Source organism: Oculina patagonica, chromosome 1 (genome assembly GCF_052425735.1).
Source record: "Oculina patagonica isolate OP01 chromosome 1, crgOcupat, whole genome shotgun sequence".
Classification (NCBI taxonomy): Eukaryota; Metazoa; Cnidaria; class Anthozoa; order Scleractinia; family Oculinidae; genus Oculina; species Oculina patagonica.
Genome location: NC_135758.1, coordinates 21,491,001 through 21,511,583, shown reverse-complemented (window position 1 = coordinate 21,511,583; position 20,583 = coordinate 21,491,001). Strand labels below are relative to the sequence as shown.

At 37.6% G+C, this 20,583-nt stretch overlaps 1 protein-coding gene across 1 annotated transcript in view; it reads left to right on the top strand.

Moving 5' to 3' along the window:
* Positions 1–3,158: 3,158 nt before the first annotated feature.
* LOC144632919 (MAM and LDL-receptor class A domain-containing protein 2-like) overlaps positions 3,159–20,583 on the top strand; it is a 51,891-nt gene continuing 34,466 nt past the window's right edge. Inside the window, exons 1-15 of the mRNA XM_078491710.1 lie at positions 3,159–3,769; positions 5,836–5,964; positions 6,478–6,734; positions 7,137–7,260; positions 7,828–7,959; positions 8,400–8,653; positions 9,228–9,342; positions 9,779–9,904; positions 10,744–11,003; positions 12,752–12,842; positions 13,726–14,115; positions 14,831–15,259; positions 18,115–18,756; positions 19,278–19,670; positions 20,429–20,538. Of these exons, the coding sequence (XP_078347836.1) occupies positions 3,682–3,769; positions 5,836–5,964; positions 6,478–6,734; positions 7,137–7,260; positions 7,828–7,959; positions 8,400–8,653; positions 9,228–9,342; positions 9,779–9,904; positions 10,744–11,003; positions 12,752–12,842; positions 13,726–14,115; positions 14,831–15,259; positions 18,115–18,756; positions 19,278–19,670; positions 20,429–20,538 (3,540 nt within the window). The 5' untranslated portion in view covers positions 3,159–3,681. The remainder of the gene's footprint in view (positions 3,770–5,835; positions 5,965–6,477; positions 6,735–7,136; positions 7,261–7,827; positions 7,960–8,399; positions 8,654–9,227; positions 9,343–9,778; positions 9,905–10,743; positions 11,004–12,751; positions 12,843–13,725; positions 14,116–14,830; positions 15,260–18,114; positions 18,757–19,277; positions 19,671–20,428; positions 20,539–20,583) is intronic.

The window sequence follows — 20,583 nt, the reverse complement described above, 5'->3', positions numbered from 1 at the left end:
CAGAATGTAATTTGATTAAGTGAATGTTTTCACGTCTATAAGTACTTCAAGCAGTAAAACCGTTTTGTTTTCATCAATGCGAACCACTTTCAAATAGTTAATGCATAAAAAATAACAATCAGATCAGAATACAATGATTATTAATGCAAGGTTTCGCTATTATGTCTCGGCAGAGATACTTCTTTTTTGCAAGTTCAAATGTAAGTTGATTTTAGATGAAAAACCTGAATGCAAAACCTCCCGTGCGGTAAGTCATGTATGTGGCAGGATTTTACAATAATATTAACCAGGTGGCACAATCGCCTGCGATTCCGGGCACCAAAACCAAGCGAGTGGAAGAATATTCTTCTTTCGTGATGAAGTGACTGATTCCGTTTTGGCAAAATTTAATAAAGGCCAACCGCAGCTACAGGGGAGCCTAACATATATCTACAAACTAGACGAAAAAAGCTTGCTATTGTTTGAATTTCCTTCTTCTCTAAAGTAGCTTCCCAGTTTTCATTTAACAACGTTTTTCAATGTAGGAAACAACCTGTTAAATTAAGGAGTCTAAAATTTCGCGGCATGGGCCATAAGAAGTGCGCGACTTTGCAACGTCAGAACGAAACGCGAAAAAGAGGGTTTTAGATGTTTCTCATATTTCGTTTAAAAACTCAAGTCAAATAGTTTAGAGTACTCGCTTTCATTTATTCAATAATTTTCATGATGGAAAAATTCTACAGTAATTGTTAAATGGTAATTTCAGCCAGCAAATGAACGTGATCTTAGCATAAATATTACATTACTAGCCAAAAATTTCGGACGGTTAATTTACACACACTTTTTATCTTATTTCGGACAAATTTCGGACAGTTCGCTAAGACATAGATAAAGTAAATTTACGCCTACAAAACACGAATTACTTGAGGCTGAAACATCATCTGTGAAAATTATAGTTGTACTGCACCCTCAAGGTTTTACAGATACACTGACGCGAAAATAACACAAATACTATCAATCGACAGTGTCTGAACTACAGCTCACTACATAAAGGAAACTAATAGCTTTGCAACTCAAAGTCGGTTAATGATCTGCTTGAAGATCTTCAAAAGGATCCTCTGGTTCTAATTCCTTGGTGACGGCCTCCACTATACCTCAAAGCTCCTCCATGTCACATCGGGTTTGTTTGTGTATTTAAAAGCTTTAACGGTGCTGTAGTTCGGACGCTTAAAAAAATTCGGACGGTTTTTTTTCGGACACTTTTTTGTGGCTCTCACATAATGTGAAATCGTATAGCGGGCGTCACTTTGCAATGTTTTTATCGCGCGTATTAAATATCGCGATTATTCTGAAAAAGCGAAAACCGCGAGAATAACTGCTCGCGAAAATTAGTGAGAATATAAAGGTAGTTTAGACAGCTCTTTGTTATCCGATACCGTGCTGAAAACATATAATGACTTATTAATTTTGTTTATAGCACTGGTCCTAGTTAGGCTTATGATTTTAAATTTTGTAAATTATTTTTAGTTTGCAAATAAAATGTATATTTTACGTTACTGCTTTCAGAAGAAAAACAGAGCAGAACATAACAATAATTAAAAAAAGAAACATGCCGTTTTGCAAGATTTTAGCTAGCCAAAAGCGTTGCCACAATTTGTTTGAACTTGAGGATAATTATGATTTTAATCTAGCTGAACAAGGCATGTTTTGACTGACATCACTAAAATGAATGCAATCTTGTTAAACAACTGCCAGTCTTTTTTTCTCTGCCAAATGTATATAAACAATAGAGACGTCGTCTCAAATAGCAGCTGTTTAAGTACAGCTACGCTAAGTAAAGAGGCCTTCACACGAAAAGTTAGTTGGCAAACTCAAGTTGGCGTGTTTGAACGACACAACAACAGTTGGCAAACTTTTGGCGAGAATAGAGACAAGTTCCATATGTCACCAACAGTTGGCCAACTTGTTTGCCGTTGTTGCATCGTTCACACACACCAACTTGAGTTTGCCAACACAAGTCGGCCATTAGTTTGTCGTGTGAAGGCCGAGTTCCTTCTCTGTGGTATAATTGTTGTTATATCATCCATCGGTGTAAACTCTGATGTATGCAAACCGCTAATAATACGTTTTAAAAGTTTAATTTTTCACTTTTGGTTTTCTCCAGGCAACACTAATTGGAGAGAAAAGCGCAATATTGTATCCACGACATGTTGCACGAGTGGGAAACTCATTATTCATTTTCTTTTAGTGACAAGACTTCGAATGGCCTTGAGTTAAAAACTTAAATATTCAATAATTTATTTAAATTTTAAGGCAGTATTCAATATTAATTACTTCACATGCCTGTAAACTAGATAATTAGCTTAATAAACGAAGATATGACATCATAACAAACGACAGCTATCCTGTTGTTTAAATTCTGGCAATTTTAACCTTGACTTTTTCACGTAACAGGAGGAAACATTATCCTGCATACGTTCCATGGATTATCACGACTACACCCCATTTAATAGTAGTAGTAGGAAAAGTCTTAGTCGCCTCACACTTAAAGGGACTATGTGACGGATTTAACAAGACTTTTGAACAGCCAAAATGACATTTGTGTCGCAGGGAACCTAAAAATAATAGTCCATCTTTATTACAAATTGCTATATTAGAGAACTGAATTTGTTAACAAGCATCTTTGGCTGCGAATGGCTCGGATGGAAATGGATTGCAATTTGAAAAAGTTAGGCAAACGTTTTCAAGTTGTTTCCGCGCGTCTTCGAAATATCGACATTTATAGCCATAGCCGTAGCTTGATTTCTATCCGCAAATTAAGGTTATATATTCCTTTTAGATGTTAGGGTTACGTTGCCTACCACTAATTTCAGAACGGTTAAGACCAAACATCTGCCAAATCCCCGTGAAATACCGTATTTATTCGATTAAGCGCCCTGGGCGCTTACTAAATTTAAATCACTAAACTAAAAAAAAAACTCGGTCTTCGGAGTAGTCTCTTAGCAGTACTTAGTCAATTTCAATCTGAACTTTAACAAAATCAAAATTACTCTTGTTCCCTCTTTTCAGGGAAGTGGGGGTGGGCGCATATTCGAGGCTGGGCGCTTATTAACTTAACGTATCTACAGGGTGGGCGCTTATTCGAGGTTGGGCGGTTAATCGAATAAATACGGTAGTCCCTTTAAGTAACCGGAGTCGCCATGTGCTAGTATATATGGAGGAGTCGCGTCGATGTGCTTGGAATGTTTTCCTTATATCTTCACATAGGTGCAGCGCAGCTGCGTTTCTGTATGTCTTTGTGTCTTGCTTATGCCTCACGTCGTTCAAATGTTTTGGTACATATTAATTTTGTGAAACATGCGTGTGACATAAATTAAAACGAACGCCCACCGGGTGGCCATGTATAGTTTAAACTACATCAGACACTGTTTGGTCAGTTGTCACGTTTCGACCGGCTTGACGCAAATTGGGAACATTAACGCTTCCTGTTGTAAATCGATAAAAGCTGCTGCAGGTTTTCAGACCTTCAGTTGCTATAGGAAAACTCGAAGACAACATCATACTTTGGTAGAACCATTTTGAGCGCCACGATTGAAATCGATCGGAGTTGTAAATACTTACTTCGCCATTGACAGCAGGAAACTCAAAAATACTATTTCTATTCTCTCTATATTTTCAGATAGTACATTATACGCATGGAATATGATGGTATTTCTTCAAGAAACGTATTTGTTATTTCTAGCGTACGGATTTCTTGCAATAAAAGGTGGCCTGTCGCAAGACCGTACCGGTAAGTTTTATTTTTCTCTGATAATAGATTCGCAAGCTGATTAACAATTTTTCTGTAAAATTAATAAATTTATAAATTTATCATCATCCATTTTTCCTCCAAGGCTTTGCTTCTGTTGGCTTGGTCAGTCAAAAATTATTTCAGTTATTGAGCGAAAACATGGGGATAAACCAATAAATTGTAATTATCCTAAATAAACAATAACTAATTTTACTTGAATCTAACAGAATAACTTGGCATTTTTCCAATTTCTACGTGAAGAAAAGAAATTATCACAACTGGTGGATAGAAACATTTTTCCTTTCAATATCATTAGAATTCGCAGTCATTTGTTATCAGCCTGAAAAATAAATAGACGAAGAAATTTTATTTGAAGCTATCAAAATCATCAAGGTTTTGTAAACAATATTCACTTAACTTTTATCAAAACTAGGAAAGTGATTTTGTCGGTTTGGCTTTTTTAGTGAAATAAACAGACTGAATGTAAAATCGGTAATTAAATTTCGAGAACGCGTTCGCATTTGTAAACTGGCGACACACCTTTAATTAAATAGAAGATACAGTAATTTGTTAGCTAAGATGTTTCGGATTGATATTCGTAGAATAGTATAGGTTCCTCTTTGTCCTTCTTTTGATACAAATTCACAATGATACTTGGTTTGTAAAAAAGCTTTTGTTTCTTTACAACCTGCTTATCATAAACGGCTCACAGTTAACCAAATTCTTACCTACTGGTTCGTAAATATTTAAATAGAAATACGAGTATTTGTCGATTTTTAGAAATACTTTAATTCGAAACGGGCTTTGCGTCTGAAGTGGTTTGCTATGAGCTTAACTCACCACGAAGTCGCGCGGTTTCCCAGTTTCAACTTGGTACCATTAATAAAAAATATATGCCAAGATTAGATTTTTCTCTAGTTAATGGAAATAAATCCTACTACAGTTCTCAGAAGTCAAACCGTATGTTATATTCCCGTGCGACTATAATGTTGCGATACAATATCCTAATATTGGTAAGAATCTTGCTCGAGCAACTTGCAAATTCAATTCAAATTTGCTTCTGGTTTATATCCCAGTATAAAAACTGAAATAATGACTACTTTTGTGTCGAGCAGGAGGAAAGTTATTGCCATATGGACAATTTTTTTTAATCAACAGTCTATGAGAAATAGGCGACCGGTTAAAGTGCTACTACGATCAAATTTTCGATTTCCATTTTTTTACATTTTCGTGTACAATTTGACTTTCTTACTTACCTTGCCAATTTTCAATTCATTACGAACATCAGAAGTCGTTTTATTTTAATGTTTATTTCCGATAATTTACGGCCGCCATTAAAAAACCTTGTTCCAAGGCTTGGTTGCGAATAGGGAGAAAATGACGTCAAAGACTCCAAATACCTCACAGGTTGAAATTATAATAACAATCAGCATAGAACATTGCACGAAAAATAAGCCCAAACTTTTTGTTGCTTTTCGCGTGATTTTCACTACATATTGTTATTATAATTTCAACCCGTGAGGTATTTGGAGCCTTGACGTCATTTTCTCCCTATTCGCGACCAAGCCTTGGAACAAGGTTTTTTAATGGCGGCCGTAAATTATCGGAAATAAACATTAAAATAAAACGACTTCTGATGTTCGTAATGGATTGAAAATTGGCAAGGTGAGTAAGAAAGTCTTCTTGTACACGAAAATGTAAAAAAATGGAAATCGAAAATTTGATCGTAGTAGCACTTTAAGCTCACGTCGCTAAAAGGGAACTCCGTTTCAACTTGCTGGACAAATTTCCCAGTGATTGGTGAAATATGGCACGTTCAGTCAAGCGGAAATTGGCAAGTTGCTCGAGTCATTATATTTTCAATCATTTCCATCAAGTTACTCGAGCAAATATGTCACGTAAGTTGGAACATGACGCCACAAAATTGCAAATGTGCGTAAAAGGACATTCATTTTGGCTGTAAAGCAGTTTGAGGTGATAAACGTGTGCCAACAATATTTATAGCCAACACAATTTTTTAATGAAGAACAATTTTAATTCATGGGTTTTTATCTTTATGTTGTTAGGAAACTGTAGTTTTGACGAGAACACACTTTGCAGCTGGTCTGACGACAAACATACCGACCATTTTGATTGGCGGATTGGGAAAGGAAGTACTCCAAGTATTAACACGGGACCGACTAGCGACCACTCTGGTAGAAAATAATAAATTACTGCCTTAATGGCATTTCTCTCTCCTTTCATCTTCTTTTTTTGTAGCACATTTACCGTGTTAACATTTCGTGAGAATAAAATAGATGATTTTAAGAAAAACGACAATTTTTTTAAGTTTCAATGACATGTTTCGACAGAGCATCTGTCATCTTCAGTTGAATGGTTTACAAAGCACAGCGAGTGAATAATAAGTAGGAAAAATATATTCACTCACTGTGCTTTGTAAACCATTCAACTGAAGATGACAGATGCTCTGTCGAAACGTCTTTGAAACTAAAAAAAAATGTCGTTTTTCTTAAAATCTTTACGTGTCTGCTGTTCTCAAGACCTTTTAAAATAGATGATAATTTTTAGATGTTCATCAAATAAATAGCGCTCATGCATTATATGTTATAGCGCACTGAGTTTTTTTGCAGACACTGTAAGGTGAAATCATTTCAGACATTTCAGTGTGCCCCGCTAATAAATTAAAATGGTTTAACAACTTTCTGTAGGAAATGGCTCATATATCTACATCGAGACTTCTCAGCCGCGTAAATATAACGAGAAGGCCAGGCTTAACAGCCCTTGGATGAGAGGCGCACAGCGGATGACGTTTTTCTACTCCATGTACGGAAGCACTGTCGAGTCTCTGTCGGTATATGTTAGAATCAATGGCAGTGAACATAGGATATGGAGTCGCTATGGAAACCACTTGTCAAACAAATGGACTAAGGGCTGCGTGGCTATAAACTACAGTGGGACCTACCAGGTACAGATGTTTTATGGTTCATTTTGTAAAAGTGTTGAATTACAATCGTTATTTACGATACTAAATGATAGTACTACATATTTTACTGTACGTGTACAACTGATTAAAAAAACATTGACCCACGAAAAGCAAAACCATAAACGATGCAACCCAAATGTTTACTGGGAAATCGGAAAATAGTAATCGTCGTCTCTGACAGAAATAACATTATAATGAGACATGTTGCATGCTCACGGAGAAAGAAAATTTCTTGATTATAAATAAAATAAAATATCAATATATTACTAAGCTTTCCAATGCTGTTTGCCCAGAATCCCATTCATAGTAACTTGTGTTGGGGCTTCTGTATATCGTTTTATCTCAATATCTAATATTTAATATTTATCGATTTATTTACTTCAGGTTATAGTCGAGGGCGTGGCAGGCGTCACATATGCATCAGATATCGCCGTCGATGACTTCAACTTCAGCACGAACCTGTCTTGTGTCTCTGTTGGCAAACCCACGCCACCTGAAATATTTGAAGGTAATGTTTTGCATGCTGGAAGATACGTGTAGTTTTGCTTTGTGCTACTTTCTGTAGCACTCACACTGTAGACTTTCTATTACACTCGCAGTGTGAGTAAGTTACCGTAGATGTGCCTAAGAAGCCCTGTACCTCATACAATCATTTTGAAGGGAAGTTAAAGAAAGCGTTCGGAAAGACGTGCTTTCTGTCACGATAACTTGCATGTGTGAGGGAGAGGCAGCAAAGATGACCGTGGTTCACTTTCTCTTGGACGGAGAGGGGCAGTAACTTTAGTTTATTTTTCCAGTTTTTGAAATGAAAGTAAAAAAAAAAACGACTACTCATAATGGTTTTGCATTATAATAAAATTCTCGAATCTGATCATGCACACTGTACTAAACACACTCCTGATCAAAAGTGCGGCTATTAGATTATTGGCATCTTTGGCACTTGAACATGATGAAGGATAATTAATAATGCCACTAGCAAGTAGTACATGTGAGTGAAGAGTTCACTGTTCCTGTGACGAACTTTTAATTCGTAGACTGTTTTTTTTTAATTACATTTTGTTATTTGTAATTCCAGTGAACTGTACCTTTGATGAAAGCTACTGTGGATGGCGAAACCTGATAACACCGCCCAATAACAAAATTACTTGGTACCGTAAGAGATCTGGAAACCCAAGCCAAGGAACAGGACCGAGTGGGGATCACACTGGTAATGTTAAGGAACTGTTTGAAGTCCATAAACTAAGATTTCCTCGCAGGTCACTAACTGTCACAAGGAGAAAAAGAAAATTTAAGCGACATTTAACATAAATTAATCGTGACTTAAACTCGCGTTTACTAGGATTAAGTTGACGTTTAAGCTAATTAAAGCCGGGTTAATTTTGACTTAAACATAGCCTATAACGCCTTAGCTGCATGCTTGTCTTAGTCAATATATTGCCTGGGGTCCTTGCCACTTTGGAAAGAAAGAATAAAATAAAATGTTAGCAAGAAGAATGAGAGCTTTTTTGGACCCCCTCAGACGCATGCCCATTAACATTGCCTGCATTTAAATGTAATGGTACACGTAGTTTATGCAGTCAGTGCAATCCATTACTTTCCATATGGTAATGTTTATACAACATTAATCGTATTTTTTTACCATCACAGGAGATGGATTTTATATTTACATTGAGGCATCACAATCCGCCCAAGTGTCCACACAGCTATTGAGTCCGCTTATCCGAGGACCTAAATGTCTCCGTTTCTATTACTACATGTATGGACTTGATGTAGGAAACCTTGATGTGTCACTTCACCTTCGAGAACAACCAGGTGCTTACTCGATGCTGCAAAAGACAGGAGAACACGATGATCAGTGGATAAAGGCTAGCGTGGATATCGGCTACACCGGAGAATGTCAGGTAGGGACGGAACAAGGGACCCACTTCAAGGAGTCATGAGACGATATATTCACTGAAGTCTAATCTTTCTAGTTATGTAAAAAATTAAATAATAAAATAAAATAGAGGAAACTTTGGGAAAACATTTTACCTATACAGAAAGAAGAAGTTGGGTTGAGATTGGAAAGATTAGTACGATTGATTACTAGAAGTTCTTAATTTTTGGCTAACTTTAGGCTAAATTTATGAGGCGTATCATGCAAAGAATGTCAGTTTCGTAATTATATGTGGGTGGAAAACGCAATCTCTGATGGGCACCTTTTAAACAATTCTAACACGCAGCAAAGTTGTTCATTCAACGAAACCAACAACTGTATGCAATTTTAAGACAAAAATCTGAATACTCTTTCCTTTCGCGGGCAACGCTCGCTGGTATTTTGGTGAATAGTCAATGATGTCGAGAATAAATCAGATTCGCAAATTTGTAAATGAGTACGAGGAGTCTCACTGTCACTTTAAACTTTAAGAGTTATGAGTTTCACCAACTCAATTGTAAATGGAAATTTACCCAAAACGCTTGTTGTTTTTATTTCAGGTTTCCTTCCAAGCAACAATTGGCAGAAACCACACAGGGGTTATAGCTGTAGATGACGTCATGTTAACTAATGGTCTTTGCGAAGATGAAAGTGAACCTCAAAACAATCAACAAGGTATCAACCTCACCTCTGGCTTAACTGATATGGTACTTTGTTACAAAGTCTAGGTGTTATGATTTTGTTTAAGTGAGAAATGAAGAGAATAAATAATCATGCGTTAACATGTGCTGTCAATTTGTTGGTGGTAATATGTTGGCTGTTTTTTCAGTTTAAGCCCACCTCTTTAGTAGTAAATATTATAACAGTTATTCAACGAGCTAGCGTTGGATACGAGGTGATAAATAACGAACCAGCCGTTTAACAATTTAATGTTAGTCAGCGTTATAATCATCTCGTATTCAACAAGGGCGAATGGACGATTGTTGTTTTAAAAATCACTTCGAATTAAACTTACGCTCAGTACATCAGTTAGTGTTGTTTCTTATACTTTTTTCATTTTACCTTTACTCTCCATCAACATAACTTTACTTTATATCTTTCATATTTCAAGGGAATTGCAACTTTGACACCAACTTTTGCTTCTGGAGGAACGACTTAATGTTCAGTTTCGAATGGACACTTCTAAGATACAGCACTCCAAGCTTGTACACTGGGCCAAGCTCTGATCATACATCAGGTGACGTCAAGTTTAACGATGGTGTCCCTTTAGCTTCAGGTTACTCTGGGCATAGGGGATGCACAGTGGCCTAATGGCCAGTGCGCCGGACTCCGGAACGAGTGATCCGAGTTTAAGTCCTGGCCACGGTCATTGCGTTGTGTTCTTTGGCAAGACACTTTACTATCATAGTACCTCTCTCCACTCAGCTGTTTAAATGGATACTGGTGAATTATTGCTCGGGGTAACTTTGCGATGGACTAGCATACCATTCAGGTGGAGGTGGAGTAGAAATACTCCTAGTCTCCAGGCGGGATGCCGCAACTTGGCTTGACGCAGACTTTACCTTACTTTATTTTACTCCGGGCAGCTGAGACAGGCAAAGCTGGAATTAAATAGCTACGAATTAGAGCTTATTACATAGCAAGTTTAATAACAAACTCATTTGTCAATCAAGTCATATTCCCTATAACAAACACTTTTGTCTGGTCCAGTAAAGGCCAAGACACCACAAAACGAAACATTGACTATAACCATAACAAAAGACAGTGCGAAGAAGACAAGAGTGTGTGCGTGTGTGTGGAGGGGAGGGGAGATGAAAAAAAAAAAAAACATTTCTTTGCTTAGTGAACAACAGAAATGAAATACTGAACGGTAGTTTACCACTCCACGCATAATTCACACTGAAAGGCATAGGGAGGGACATATTACTCAACACATAACCCGAATGTTGTCACGCAACAATCGTTTAACAGGAAGGGCAACCCGGCTGAGTCAGAGGGAGGTTAAATGAAATCTCCAAAGTCTATTGTGTTTAGCAATTGTGTTACTTATACAGCATACCTTTTTTTCAAATCAAGGAAGCAGTATGTACGCTTATATTGAAACTAGTAGTCCACGGAAACCGGGAGACACTGCGCGACTTGCCAGTCCATGGATGCGGGGACCGCAGTGTATGACGTTTTACTATCACATGTTTGGCGACACCATGGGCTGCATTGTTATTTATACAAGAAGCCATGCTACAAACAAGTTGAAACCGGTTTGGCTGAGGTCTGAAGAACGAGGAGACTACTGGATACAAGGGCAAATAAGCATCAACGAGACTAAAAGTTACCAAGTGAGTTGTGAAATGTTCGTTTATAGTGTTTGTTAAAAAATAATGTATTATGGCCACTAGTAGATTCCATTATTATCCAGTCAGAAAATATTCGCATATCGGCTCGCGGATACGTGTTTAATGAAATTGAAAAAATTACAAAGCTTTCAGAACAAATTTGCAAAGAAGATTAAACTAGGCAAGATGTCTTCTTCAGAAGCTCTGAAGTCTCTGAATTGGCTCCCTCTGGCTGAAAGACGTCTTTTTCTCACCAATGTACAGTCGTACAAAATGCAATCAAAGGAGACATTCCGCAACATTTTGAAAAATTTTAATCGACGTTAAGAAGTTTACATGGCTACAACACTAGACATGGATACCTACCTAGACTGCCTAAACCTAAAACGGAAAGCGGAAAGAAAGTGTCCTACTTCCGTTTTACAAATGACTGGATGTCTCTCCCAGTATTTTAAAGAAAGCCAATGCCATGCACGATTTTTAAGAAAAACCGTAAACATTTTTTGACGATGAACAAATATTTTTAGTTGTACAACGTTATATAATGTTAATAGTAACTATTTGTAATTATTTTTTAGGACAGTAGGTAGTTTTAGTAGTTTCAATTATTGTATATTTTATATTTTAGATCTGTGACATTGTACTTGCTTTTAGATTTTAATACTTTTTTTTTATTTCCATGGATCGAGGACCTCCCTGAAAACCACTTATTTACGTGACGGGCGCTTCCTCTTAAAATATTGTTTATTATTATTATTATTATTATTATTATTATTATTATTATTATTATTATTATTATTATTATTATTATTATTATTATCATTATTATTAAGATAAGATTGGTCGCATGCAGAGCCTTTCTTTGTGCGTTTTGGGGAGGCCATACAGATGTGCTAGTTTGGAGCTTTTGGGGCAAAGTTGGTCGGCTGTAGCTTTCGGTAGAATCTGATGGACCTTTTCGTGGAGTTGCTTTTACAGAACCGCACGCTGCAACCCCATCAGAGCCATCTGTCTACATTTCATTGCCTTTTAAAGACCAACGATCAGCTAATCGCGTCCGCAAAGAAATTCATTCTCTGGGATCCAAGATCAACATCGATGTCAAACCCGTCTTTACCAGCAGAAAGCTGTCACAGATTTTGTGCGTAAAGGAAAACAAGCCCCCGATCGTAAACACACAATGCGTTGTTTACTTGTTTAAATGTGATTTGTGCGATGCAAATTATGTCGGGTTTACTGCCCGACACCTACATCAACGCATTAGGGAGCACCGTTATTCTGCGATCGGTAGACACCTTGAGGCACAACATGGCAGCAAAGGAGAAAAGATGAATCACCTTTTCAGAGTGTAAAGAAATGCAGAAGCAAGTTTGACTGCCTCGTATACGAAATGCTGTTCATCAGGGACATTAATCCTTCCCTGAACACCCAGAGTGACTCTATCCGCGCCAAATTATTTTTAATTAGAACTTTTAGTTTTTCTATTGTTTTACTTTACGTATTATGCCCATAGGACACACAACTATTTTTATTGTTTCACGTTATATATATTCTTGTTTTAACTATCACTTCTTTTGATTTGATAATGGCGTAGAGTAGCGCCGAAACGTCGTCTACTTTTTTAAAGTTTTTTAAAGTTTTAAAATGAATTTTAACAATATTTTAGCGTTTAATTTCATTATTATTATTATTATTATTATTATTATTAATGACGTTATCTCCCTGTTTTTTTTTTTTTTGTCCTTTTTTAGATTATTATCGATGGAGTTAGAGGCAGTAGTTATCGGGGTGATGCAGCGTTGGACGACATTTCGTTTCAAAAAGGAACTTGCAAACAAACAGGTACTAATGGTGTATCTACATCTATTTCAGGGTAGTGATTCCCCAGTTATCACCCGCCGGTGATCCCCTCCAAAAAAACAAAGAATAGGCCCTTTGCTGTTAGGGTCACGTGACCAATTTTTTTGCTAAACATTTTTTTTTAATATTATGGACTGCCATTTATACTAGAGACGGATGATCCGTCCGGACGAACTTGCATTTTAATTAGGCGAGTATTTTTTAGTTCGTGCGATAATTCGTCTGTGTATAAATACGGGCAAACAGACGGATCATCCGTCCAGACCAACTATCTTCATAATTCGTCTTGGCAGACGCATTAGGAAGATAGTTGGTCTGGACCGATAATCCGTCTGTTTGCCGTATTTATACACAGACGAATTATCGCACGAACTAAAAAAATGCTCGCCTAATTAAAATGCAAGTTCGTCCGGACGGATAATCCGTCTCTAGTATAAATCGGGCCAATATGCCAGAAATGAAAATAGCATGTCGAAAATAGCAATATTGCCAAGTTTGATGCTTCTGGCATTAAAAAAAAATAAAGGATTTGCTATGTAACAATAATGTTGTTGGAGGGCAAGGTCTTGACCGTCTTGCAGTCCATCAACTTTTTTAATAAACAGTAATTAAAGGTCTTTTTAATTTTCCAAAAATTTAAACCATCATTACATTTTATTCGTTAATGTTAGGGGCCTCAAAGTTAGCCATTTTCGCCATTTTCCATATGCTATTTCCATTTCTGGCGTTCTTTAGGTAATTGCCCATAGTTTTATGAAAAGTAGGTCACGTCATGGCCTAGCTGCAATAGGGCCTAATATTTGTGTCTCTATGTTGCCAAAGTATTAATGCACCTTTTTGATTTTAATCTATCTTTTATTTGCAGACGAAACAACCTACTATGTGTCCTCTTATAAGGGTAAAGACTTCCGAATATCCACTCAGCCCGCTGAACACGATCTCTACACCGAAGAGTTCCAATTCACTCTTGAGCATCCACGAGGAAATCCAAAAGAGACAACGTACTTTATCTACGCTAAAGCTTCTAGCGGAAACAGTTTTGTTACGTCAAACTTGAATCCTTCTAACTATGAAAACTTTCCCCTAGACGTCGTTGTTCTACATAACGAGAGCGTAGGATACAATTCCAGTAAGATTTATTTGTTTAACAGGAGTAGTGATGGACAGATGATTAGCCTGGATTATCACGAAAATGTGACTTGTTGCAAGGGAAAACTAGATTTCTCTTTTTATGCTCATAATGTTACTAAATCAGGTAAGATTTGTTGCTGGGTTCTCAGTGTAGCGATCTTTAAACTCACTGTTTGTGTGCGTAAAACTATTATAATTTAGAAAAAATACCTTGAAAAATATTAATAGGTAATAGTAAGTTAAATGGATAGTCAAGTTTGAGGAGTAACGAAATCAGTTAAAAAGTCGCATTTTTTATTTTTTATCGGGTTGAACTTGTTTTTGCCATCAATTTACAGGAGTCATGTCATCTCGAAAAATTTCAGCTTAAAAGTTTTACGTCTTTTCAATACCACCCCACATTGCTTATTTAAAGTCACCCTTTCCTTCTTATTTCTTATCAATTTTTTGAACTCTTTGGTGTTCAGTCTTCCTTGGTAAACAACAGTTGAAGCTCTCGTAGGGGACCACCTCGCGATTTCGAAAAGTGGTCTGAACTAGAGCTGGTTGTTTACGAAAATGAGCTCCTGTAAGACAATAGAAGCTGGCCGATTACCAGAGCATTTTGCATTTCAACAAAAAGCTTTCTAACTCAGTCTCGGCCGGATAACACTATTTCTTCGGTTTTGTTATCCGGTTTTGTGGCAGTTTTTTACATTACAATAACAGCATGGTGTCAGAGCTCCACTGTTGGTAATTTCCGTCTAATAAGATGAAAAAAAAAAAAGATTTCGAAATATCTATCTAGGTCTGACATGCCGTCTAGGCCAGATTAATAGCATAAAGTATTTTGTTTGCAGGTAATCGTTTAGTTTCCGGCTGCGAGCCCGGTTGGTACAAAGCCGGAAAATCGTGTTATTTGTTCTCTTTCCAATCACGTCGGCAATGGAAATACGCGCGAAGCTTCTGCCACAGATTGAATGCCGAACTTGCTGTTGCACATGACGAGGTCACATTGCAAGCTCTAGCCCGACATAGGAGGGAAATCAAGTTCGAAGACCGCGATTTGTTCCTTGGGTCACAAAGCAGCGCGTCACACTGGTTGTGGTTAGATGGGGAAGAGGCTTCGACTACAAATGATCTGTGGGGTCCCAAAGAACCGAGTGGAGACGGAAAATGCGGGTCTTTTTTGCACGCCCGATCGAATCCAAGCTGGGCCGGGTATGGATGGCGGTGGAATGATTTACCATGTACCACCAAACTCGGATACATCTGTGAACAATCCCTAGGTATGTCGTGTGATAATTAATTGCCTTCAAAAAACTAGGTTCTTCAATCTTATCATCACTTATGGTTGGCGCTAAATTTGACGGTCTGTTTTTATACTGTCAAATTGATAACCATTATTTCTATTATGGTGTTATCAATTTTTATGTAATTTTAAGACTAGTTCGTTTGTAACATGGGGATTTTATGATTATACACTAATTGGAAATAGGAAAGCTCTATACTGCTGAGCTCTATACTAGAGGCAGCGTGGCCGAGTGGTTAGCTATAGGGTGACTATCTTGATATCCGGACGTCCCAAGTACAAGTCCCACTCTTACCATTTGATGGATTTATTTCTACGAATTGCGGTCGTTTCGCCTACGAGTTGTTTCGCTAACGACCAGTTCGCTAACGTCGTCTAAAGTCGTTTCGCTAACGAGCTGTAGGTCGTTTCGCTAACGTATAAAGTTAATACCCTGACGTCTCTTTTAGTTCTTTTTCATCAACAGAGAAACGAAGCTTCTTCATCAACAGAATAAGACAATCGAACTTACGTTGGTAAACCAAATGTAATTCCTTTTTAGAGCTATATTTCTCCGATTTATAGATGTTTGAAACGCTCTTGTCGAAAGACGAACTCGGATCGCTAAAAGTTAAGCTTGAAAGCCCGAAATTAGCGAGCTCTTATTTCCAAGACGAGAAGAAGGCAAATTGTGCATTGTACCATGAACGTTGTTAGGCGGCCGAATATGGACTGGGGCAATTTTAATTCACCGTAAATTCAAATTAGTATTTCTTCTTTTCAGAAGTGATTCTAGTTTTTTTTTTTTTTGTTCAAGATTAACGCTAGTAAATGGAAACAACAAATTAATCAAAGTAACTACATTTTATTACAAATGAAACTATTTACAAACATTTTTCTCTCGAAGCCTTTGTCCTAAAAACATTTTTCTCGAAGCCTTACTCTTATTTACAATCAGTGAATTATTGAGCACGAGCTGGTTGTCACGGCCGGGCCGTTAGGCGGCGGGTCTTCTTCTTTGGTCGATGGTCTTCTGTTTCTTATCGTACTTGTCCCAGCTATCGACAGCTTTCCTGGGTTCCTGTATCTTGTTAACACCATGCTGATTCTCTTTGATTTTAAACGTCCGCTTCAATGGCTTACACTTCCATGGGATGTCTTGTCCCGACTTAACTGCATTTCGATGACGTCACGGGGCACCCCGCTGTCACATCTCGTGTTGCCACTTTTGCGCCGTCGCATACGTGCTTCCTGACGCGGTTGACGTGCCTCGTGCATGATGACCCATTTTTCTTTTAGTTCTCTTTTGCAGTTCAAATGAACGAATGACGACAACAGTTTTTCTGTGCCTTTTATGGTGACACTTGCTCAAATAGGATCGAAATACTGGTTATTTGATTGGTTAATGCTAATGTTGCTTACTTCCTTTGTTAAAATATTTTAATATATTAATGTAAAAACAAAACGAAAAATCACACTTATCTTGCGCGAGGCACTAATTAGCTTTCTTTGTCCAGAAAGTCACAAGTATAAACAATAGAGAATTCGATAACAAAGCTGAAAAAAAATCACACTTACCTTGAGCGCGCCACTGATTTACTGGTATGGTGCGTGACAAACTTTACTTTATTTTAACATTAAACTTGTTCGCTTTGACGAAACCTAATATCAACAACACACACAAGGGCGTCTGTCAATCGAAAAAAATAAACACAATAAACTCTTATTGCGCACGCTAGATTAAATACTCACTGAACTTTCAATGATCGCGTGAGGACGCATCATTTACAAAACCTCGCTAAACTTTTAATCGATTTATATGAAGACGCTAAGCTTTTATTCGAAAACCTCGCCAAACTTTTAATCAGTTATGGAGTCGCTTTGATTACAAAACCTCGCTATACTTTCAATCGTTTGCGAAGGCGCTTAGCTTCGATTGCAAAACCTCGCCAAACTTTTATTCAATTATGAAGACGCTTTGATTACAAAACATCGCTAAATTACTGATGATTTCACTGTGATGTCGTTTTGCTTACAAAACTTCACTAAACTTTAAGTCTTTGTAATTTGCATATGTTCAGTTAGCCGACCCGAGTTGGCCGATTGCTACAATGTTGATCAGTCTTTTATGTTATGCGGAGGACTGGGACTTGACTTTCAGCCCTTTTTCGGACAAACACGGAGACACATTTAACTACGGTATGTTTTAAACTGTCGTGTTTACGTCGCTGAATTTGATGTCATCGTCAAACTCAACGGGTCTTTAATGCAGATAGATTTGTTATTGTTATGTTGTATTAGTACATGTTTTAAAATACGAATCTTCATAATACGTTAGCGAAACGACCTACGGCTCGTTAGCGAAACGACTTCAGGCGTAGGCGAAACGACCTTACTCGTTAGCGAACTGGGAGAAAAAAACCCGGGGAAAAAACCCGGTCCCCCAAGAATTTATAGGTAAACCCTAGTTCAGTTCTACTTGTAAATAGCAAACTGGTCTGCCTCCCGCCATATGGAATTTTTAAGCTCGTTATTTTTATTTGAAATATTTTGTTTCGTTTCAGTTTTTGCGTGGCATGCCTGGAACTATCTAGGTGTGCATAAGTGCATTGACCACTATAAATAGCATTTACATTTTTATATTACATATGTGCTGCATATCACACTATGTTGTTTTCGTTGTAAAATCCAAAAGAAGAGGTTCATTTCAAATTCTTTAAAAATCGTCTATGAGAATTGTTTTTCAATTCTTAATTCCATTTAGTCACAGTTGACCAATCCAAGGAACAGTTTTTGTGTTGAGTTTGAGTAATTGCCTTCTATTCTTTACTTACGATGTTTTTTAATTCCAAGATGTTCCACTACCCATTGCTCTTTTATCGCTGAGTGGCACCAATGGAACTGTGGATATGAGTCCAAATGGAGCCACCAAGGCTGTGTCAAGTAACATCACATTTGCACCAGGTCCCTTTGGAAATCCAAATGGCTCTTTCTTCTTTAGTGGCCATGAGAGTAGCTATATGGAACTTAACAATACTGGAGAACTTGATACCAAGTTCTCGATCAGTGTTTTCGCTTGGGTACATCTTCACAAATCTAGCGGCCCCATTTACAAGCATCAGCCCGCGTATTATGGCTTCTCGTTGCGGGTATATCATTCCACACTTGGTATTAAAGTGAGATACATGGAAAGTAAAACTCTGAGAGCCTTTTGGCTGTATAAGGAGAACGTTTTAAAAGCAGATGCCTGGAACTTTATTGGAACCACGTACGACTACCACACGGGGTCTGCGACAATTTTTGTCAACAATAAAATCGTCATGGAGAAGGGTGTTAAAGCAAAGATGGAACTAGCTACGGCATCTAATGTTAGAGTTGGAGCTATGAACAAAACGAATTTGCACTTCCGTGGTAGGATTTCCTGCTTACAAGTTTATGCCCTGGCCTTGTCGGTGGATCAAATCATTAAGGTTAAAACAAGGTGCAAACAGACCAGTAAGTATATGCTTATAATTATATTATGCACGGTTCATTGCTTGTACTTACATAATTTATCATGTGTTCTTCAGCTTAAGTAATCGATCAGTGCTTGAAGTGTGCATTTTAATATTAAGTCAAGGATACACCCAAAAATTTGGTCAATGTATGCTCAACCCACAGTTTTTTTAAATCTTTTCCCATATAACTGTCTAATAACTGTCTAATTTAGCACAGCAGCTAGAAAGAGACTAAGGGGAAGTAAAAAAACCTACTTGTTTGATTGAATTAATTTTACGGTTGAATCCCGATACTAAACTCAAACCCTCTAGGAAAATCGAAATCGGTTCGAATTATCGCGGGTTCGAGTTAGGGAGGATAAAATTAGCAAGAAAACGACCTGAAGGGGAATCGAAAAAGGTTCCAGTTAGCGGGAGGTTCGATTTATTGAGGGTTCTAGTCATACAGGTTAGGCCACGGAAATAGGGAATGTAGATATAGATTACATCCTTTTTTTTTTTTTTACTTGTTTTACCCAGGACCTTTGGCGTGTAAATCCAACTTTTTCCCTTTCCATGGAGGCTGCTTCTCCGTAAATACCAATAATGTCATAAGTTGGCAAGTAGCATTGGAACGGTGCAATCGTGAAGGAGGCACCTTGGCCAAGATAAAGCGGGAAGGTTTGAGATATGCATTTTCCAACATGCTAGAAGGAATGACACCAAAACCCGACAATTTTTACTTTGGTCTGAAGTCTCGGGACGGTTGGATGTGGATTGATGGCAGCCTGTTGAATGATTCTTTGTGGATGCCGGGGTATCCTACCCGTAATCAACAATCCCTAACATGTGCTGTTCTGTCCGCTGGATCATCCGGGATAAAGGACGTCAACTGTGGGTTAGAGAGAAACATTTTGTGCGAGAAACAATCTGGTAAGTTGCAATGGTATATTCTCTGGGAATGAAGGTCTTTCGAAATTTTTGAGGTAGGCCGTTTGCATCTGGTTCAAAATATGGGGATTGGTTGATATTTCAAGCCTTAAATGTAAATCAGAGATCGTCTGTTTTTCTTTCCTTAAAGGGGCTAGAACACGACACGGTATTTTAGGTAATTTCTATTTATTTCCGTAAATAAAGAGCTCTAGCTAACCTTTTAAATTGGCAAGGTAAAAGTCTTTTATTGGTAAAATCACGGCCACAAAACAAACAAGGTTGATTTTCGAGCATTGTAAATGACACTTTCATACAAATTGAGATAAACTTGAAAATGTCGGGCCGACGTTTTTGAAGTTTACCCGAACGCAATACGTTTAAAATGTTCTCGAATGTTGCCCATCCATGCCCTTTTTTGGCCTTTCTGTGTTTCTTCTGAGTTCTTCTACACTATTAAGCCGTTATTGGGATATTTCTAATGTTGCCTATCCATGCCCTTTTTGGCCTTTCTGTGTTTTTTTAGTTCTTCTACACTATTAAGCCGTTACAAGAGAGGATGATCATCATCCTCTCTTGGCCGTTACTGTGATATTTCACTTAATTTTATGACTTGATTTCTTTTAGCTTTATGATTGTGTAAAAACAGAGAACACCAACAAAAAGTAAACAACCAAGCATATTAAAACTGAAAACAGAAAAACAGTGTAGAGTACAACGTAAAGATAAAAAAATACTCATTGTTTTCTTTTTTCATACAGTGGGTTCATTGACACACGGCAGTGCGACACACAGTTCAAGTGCTCTGTTGCCGTTTGATTCCTTCCTAGCCATTGATAGTTCTTACACCACTTGCTTTCGTTCTAAAAAGGTAAGAAGAAATCAGAACGTAACTGTCACTTTCAATAATATATAA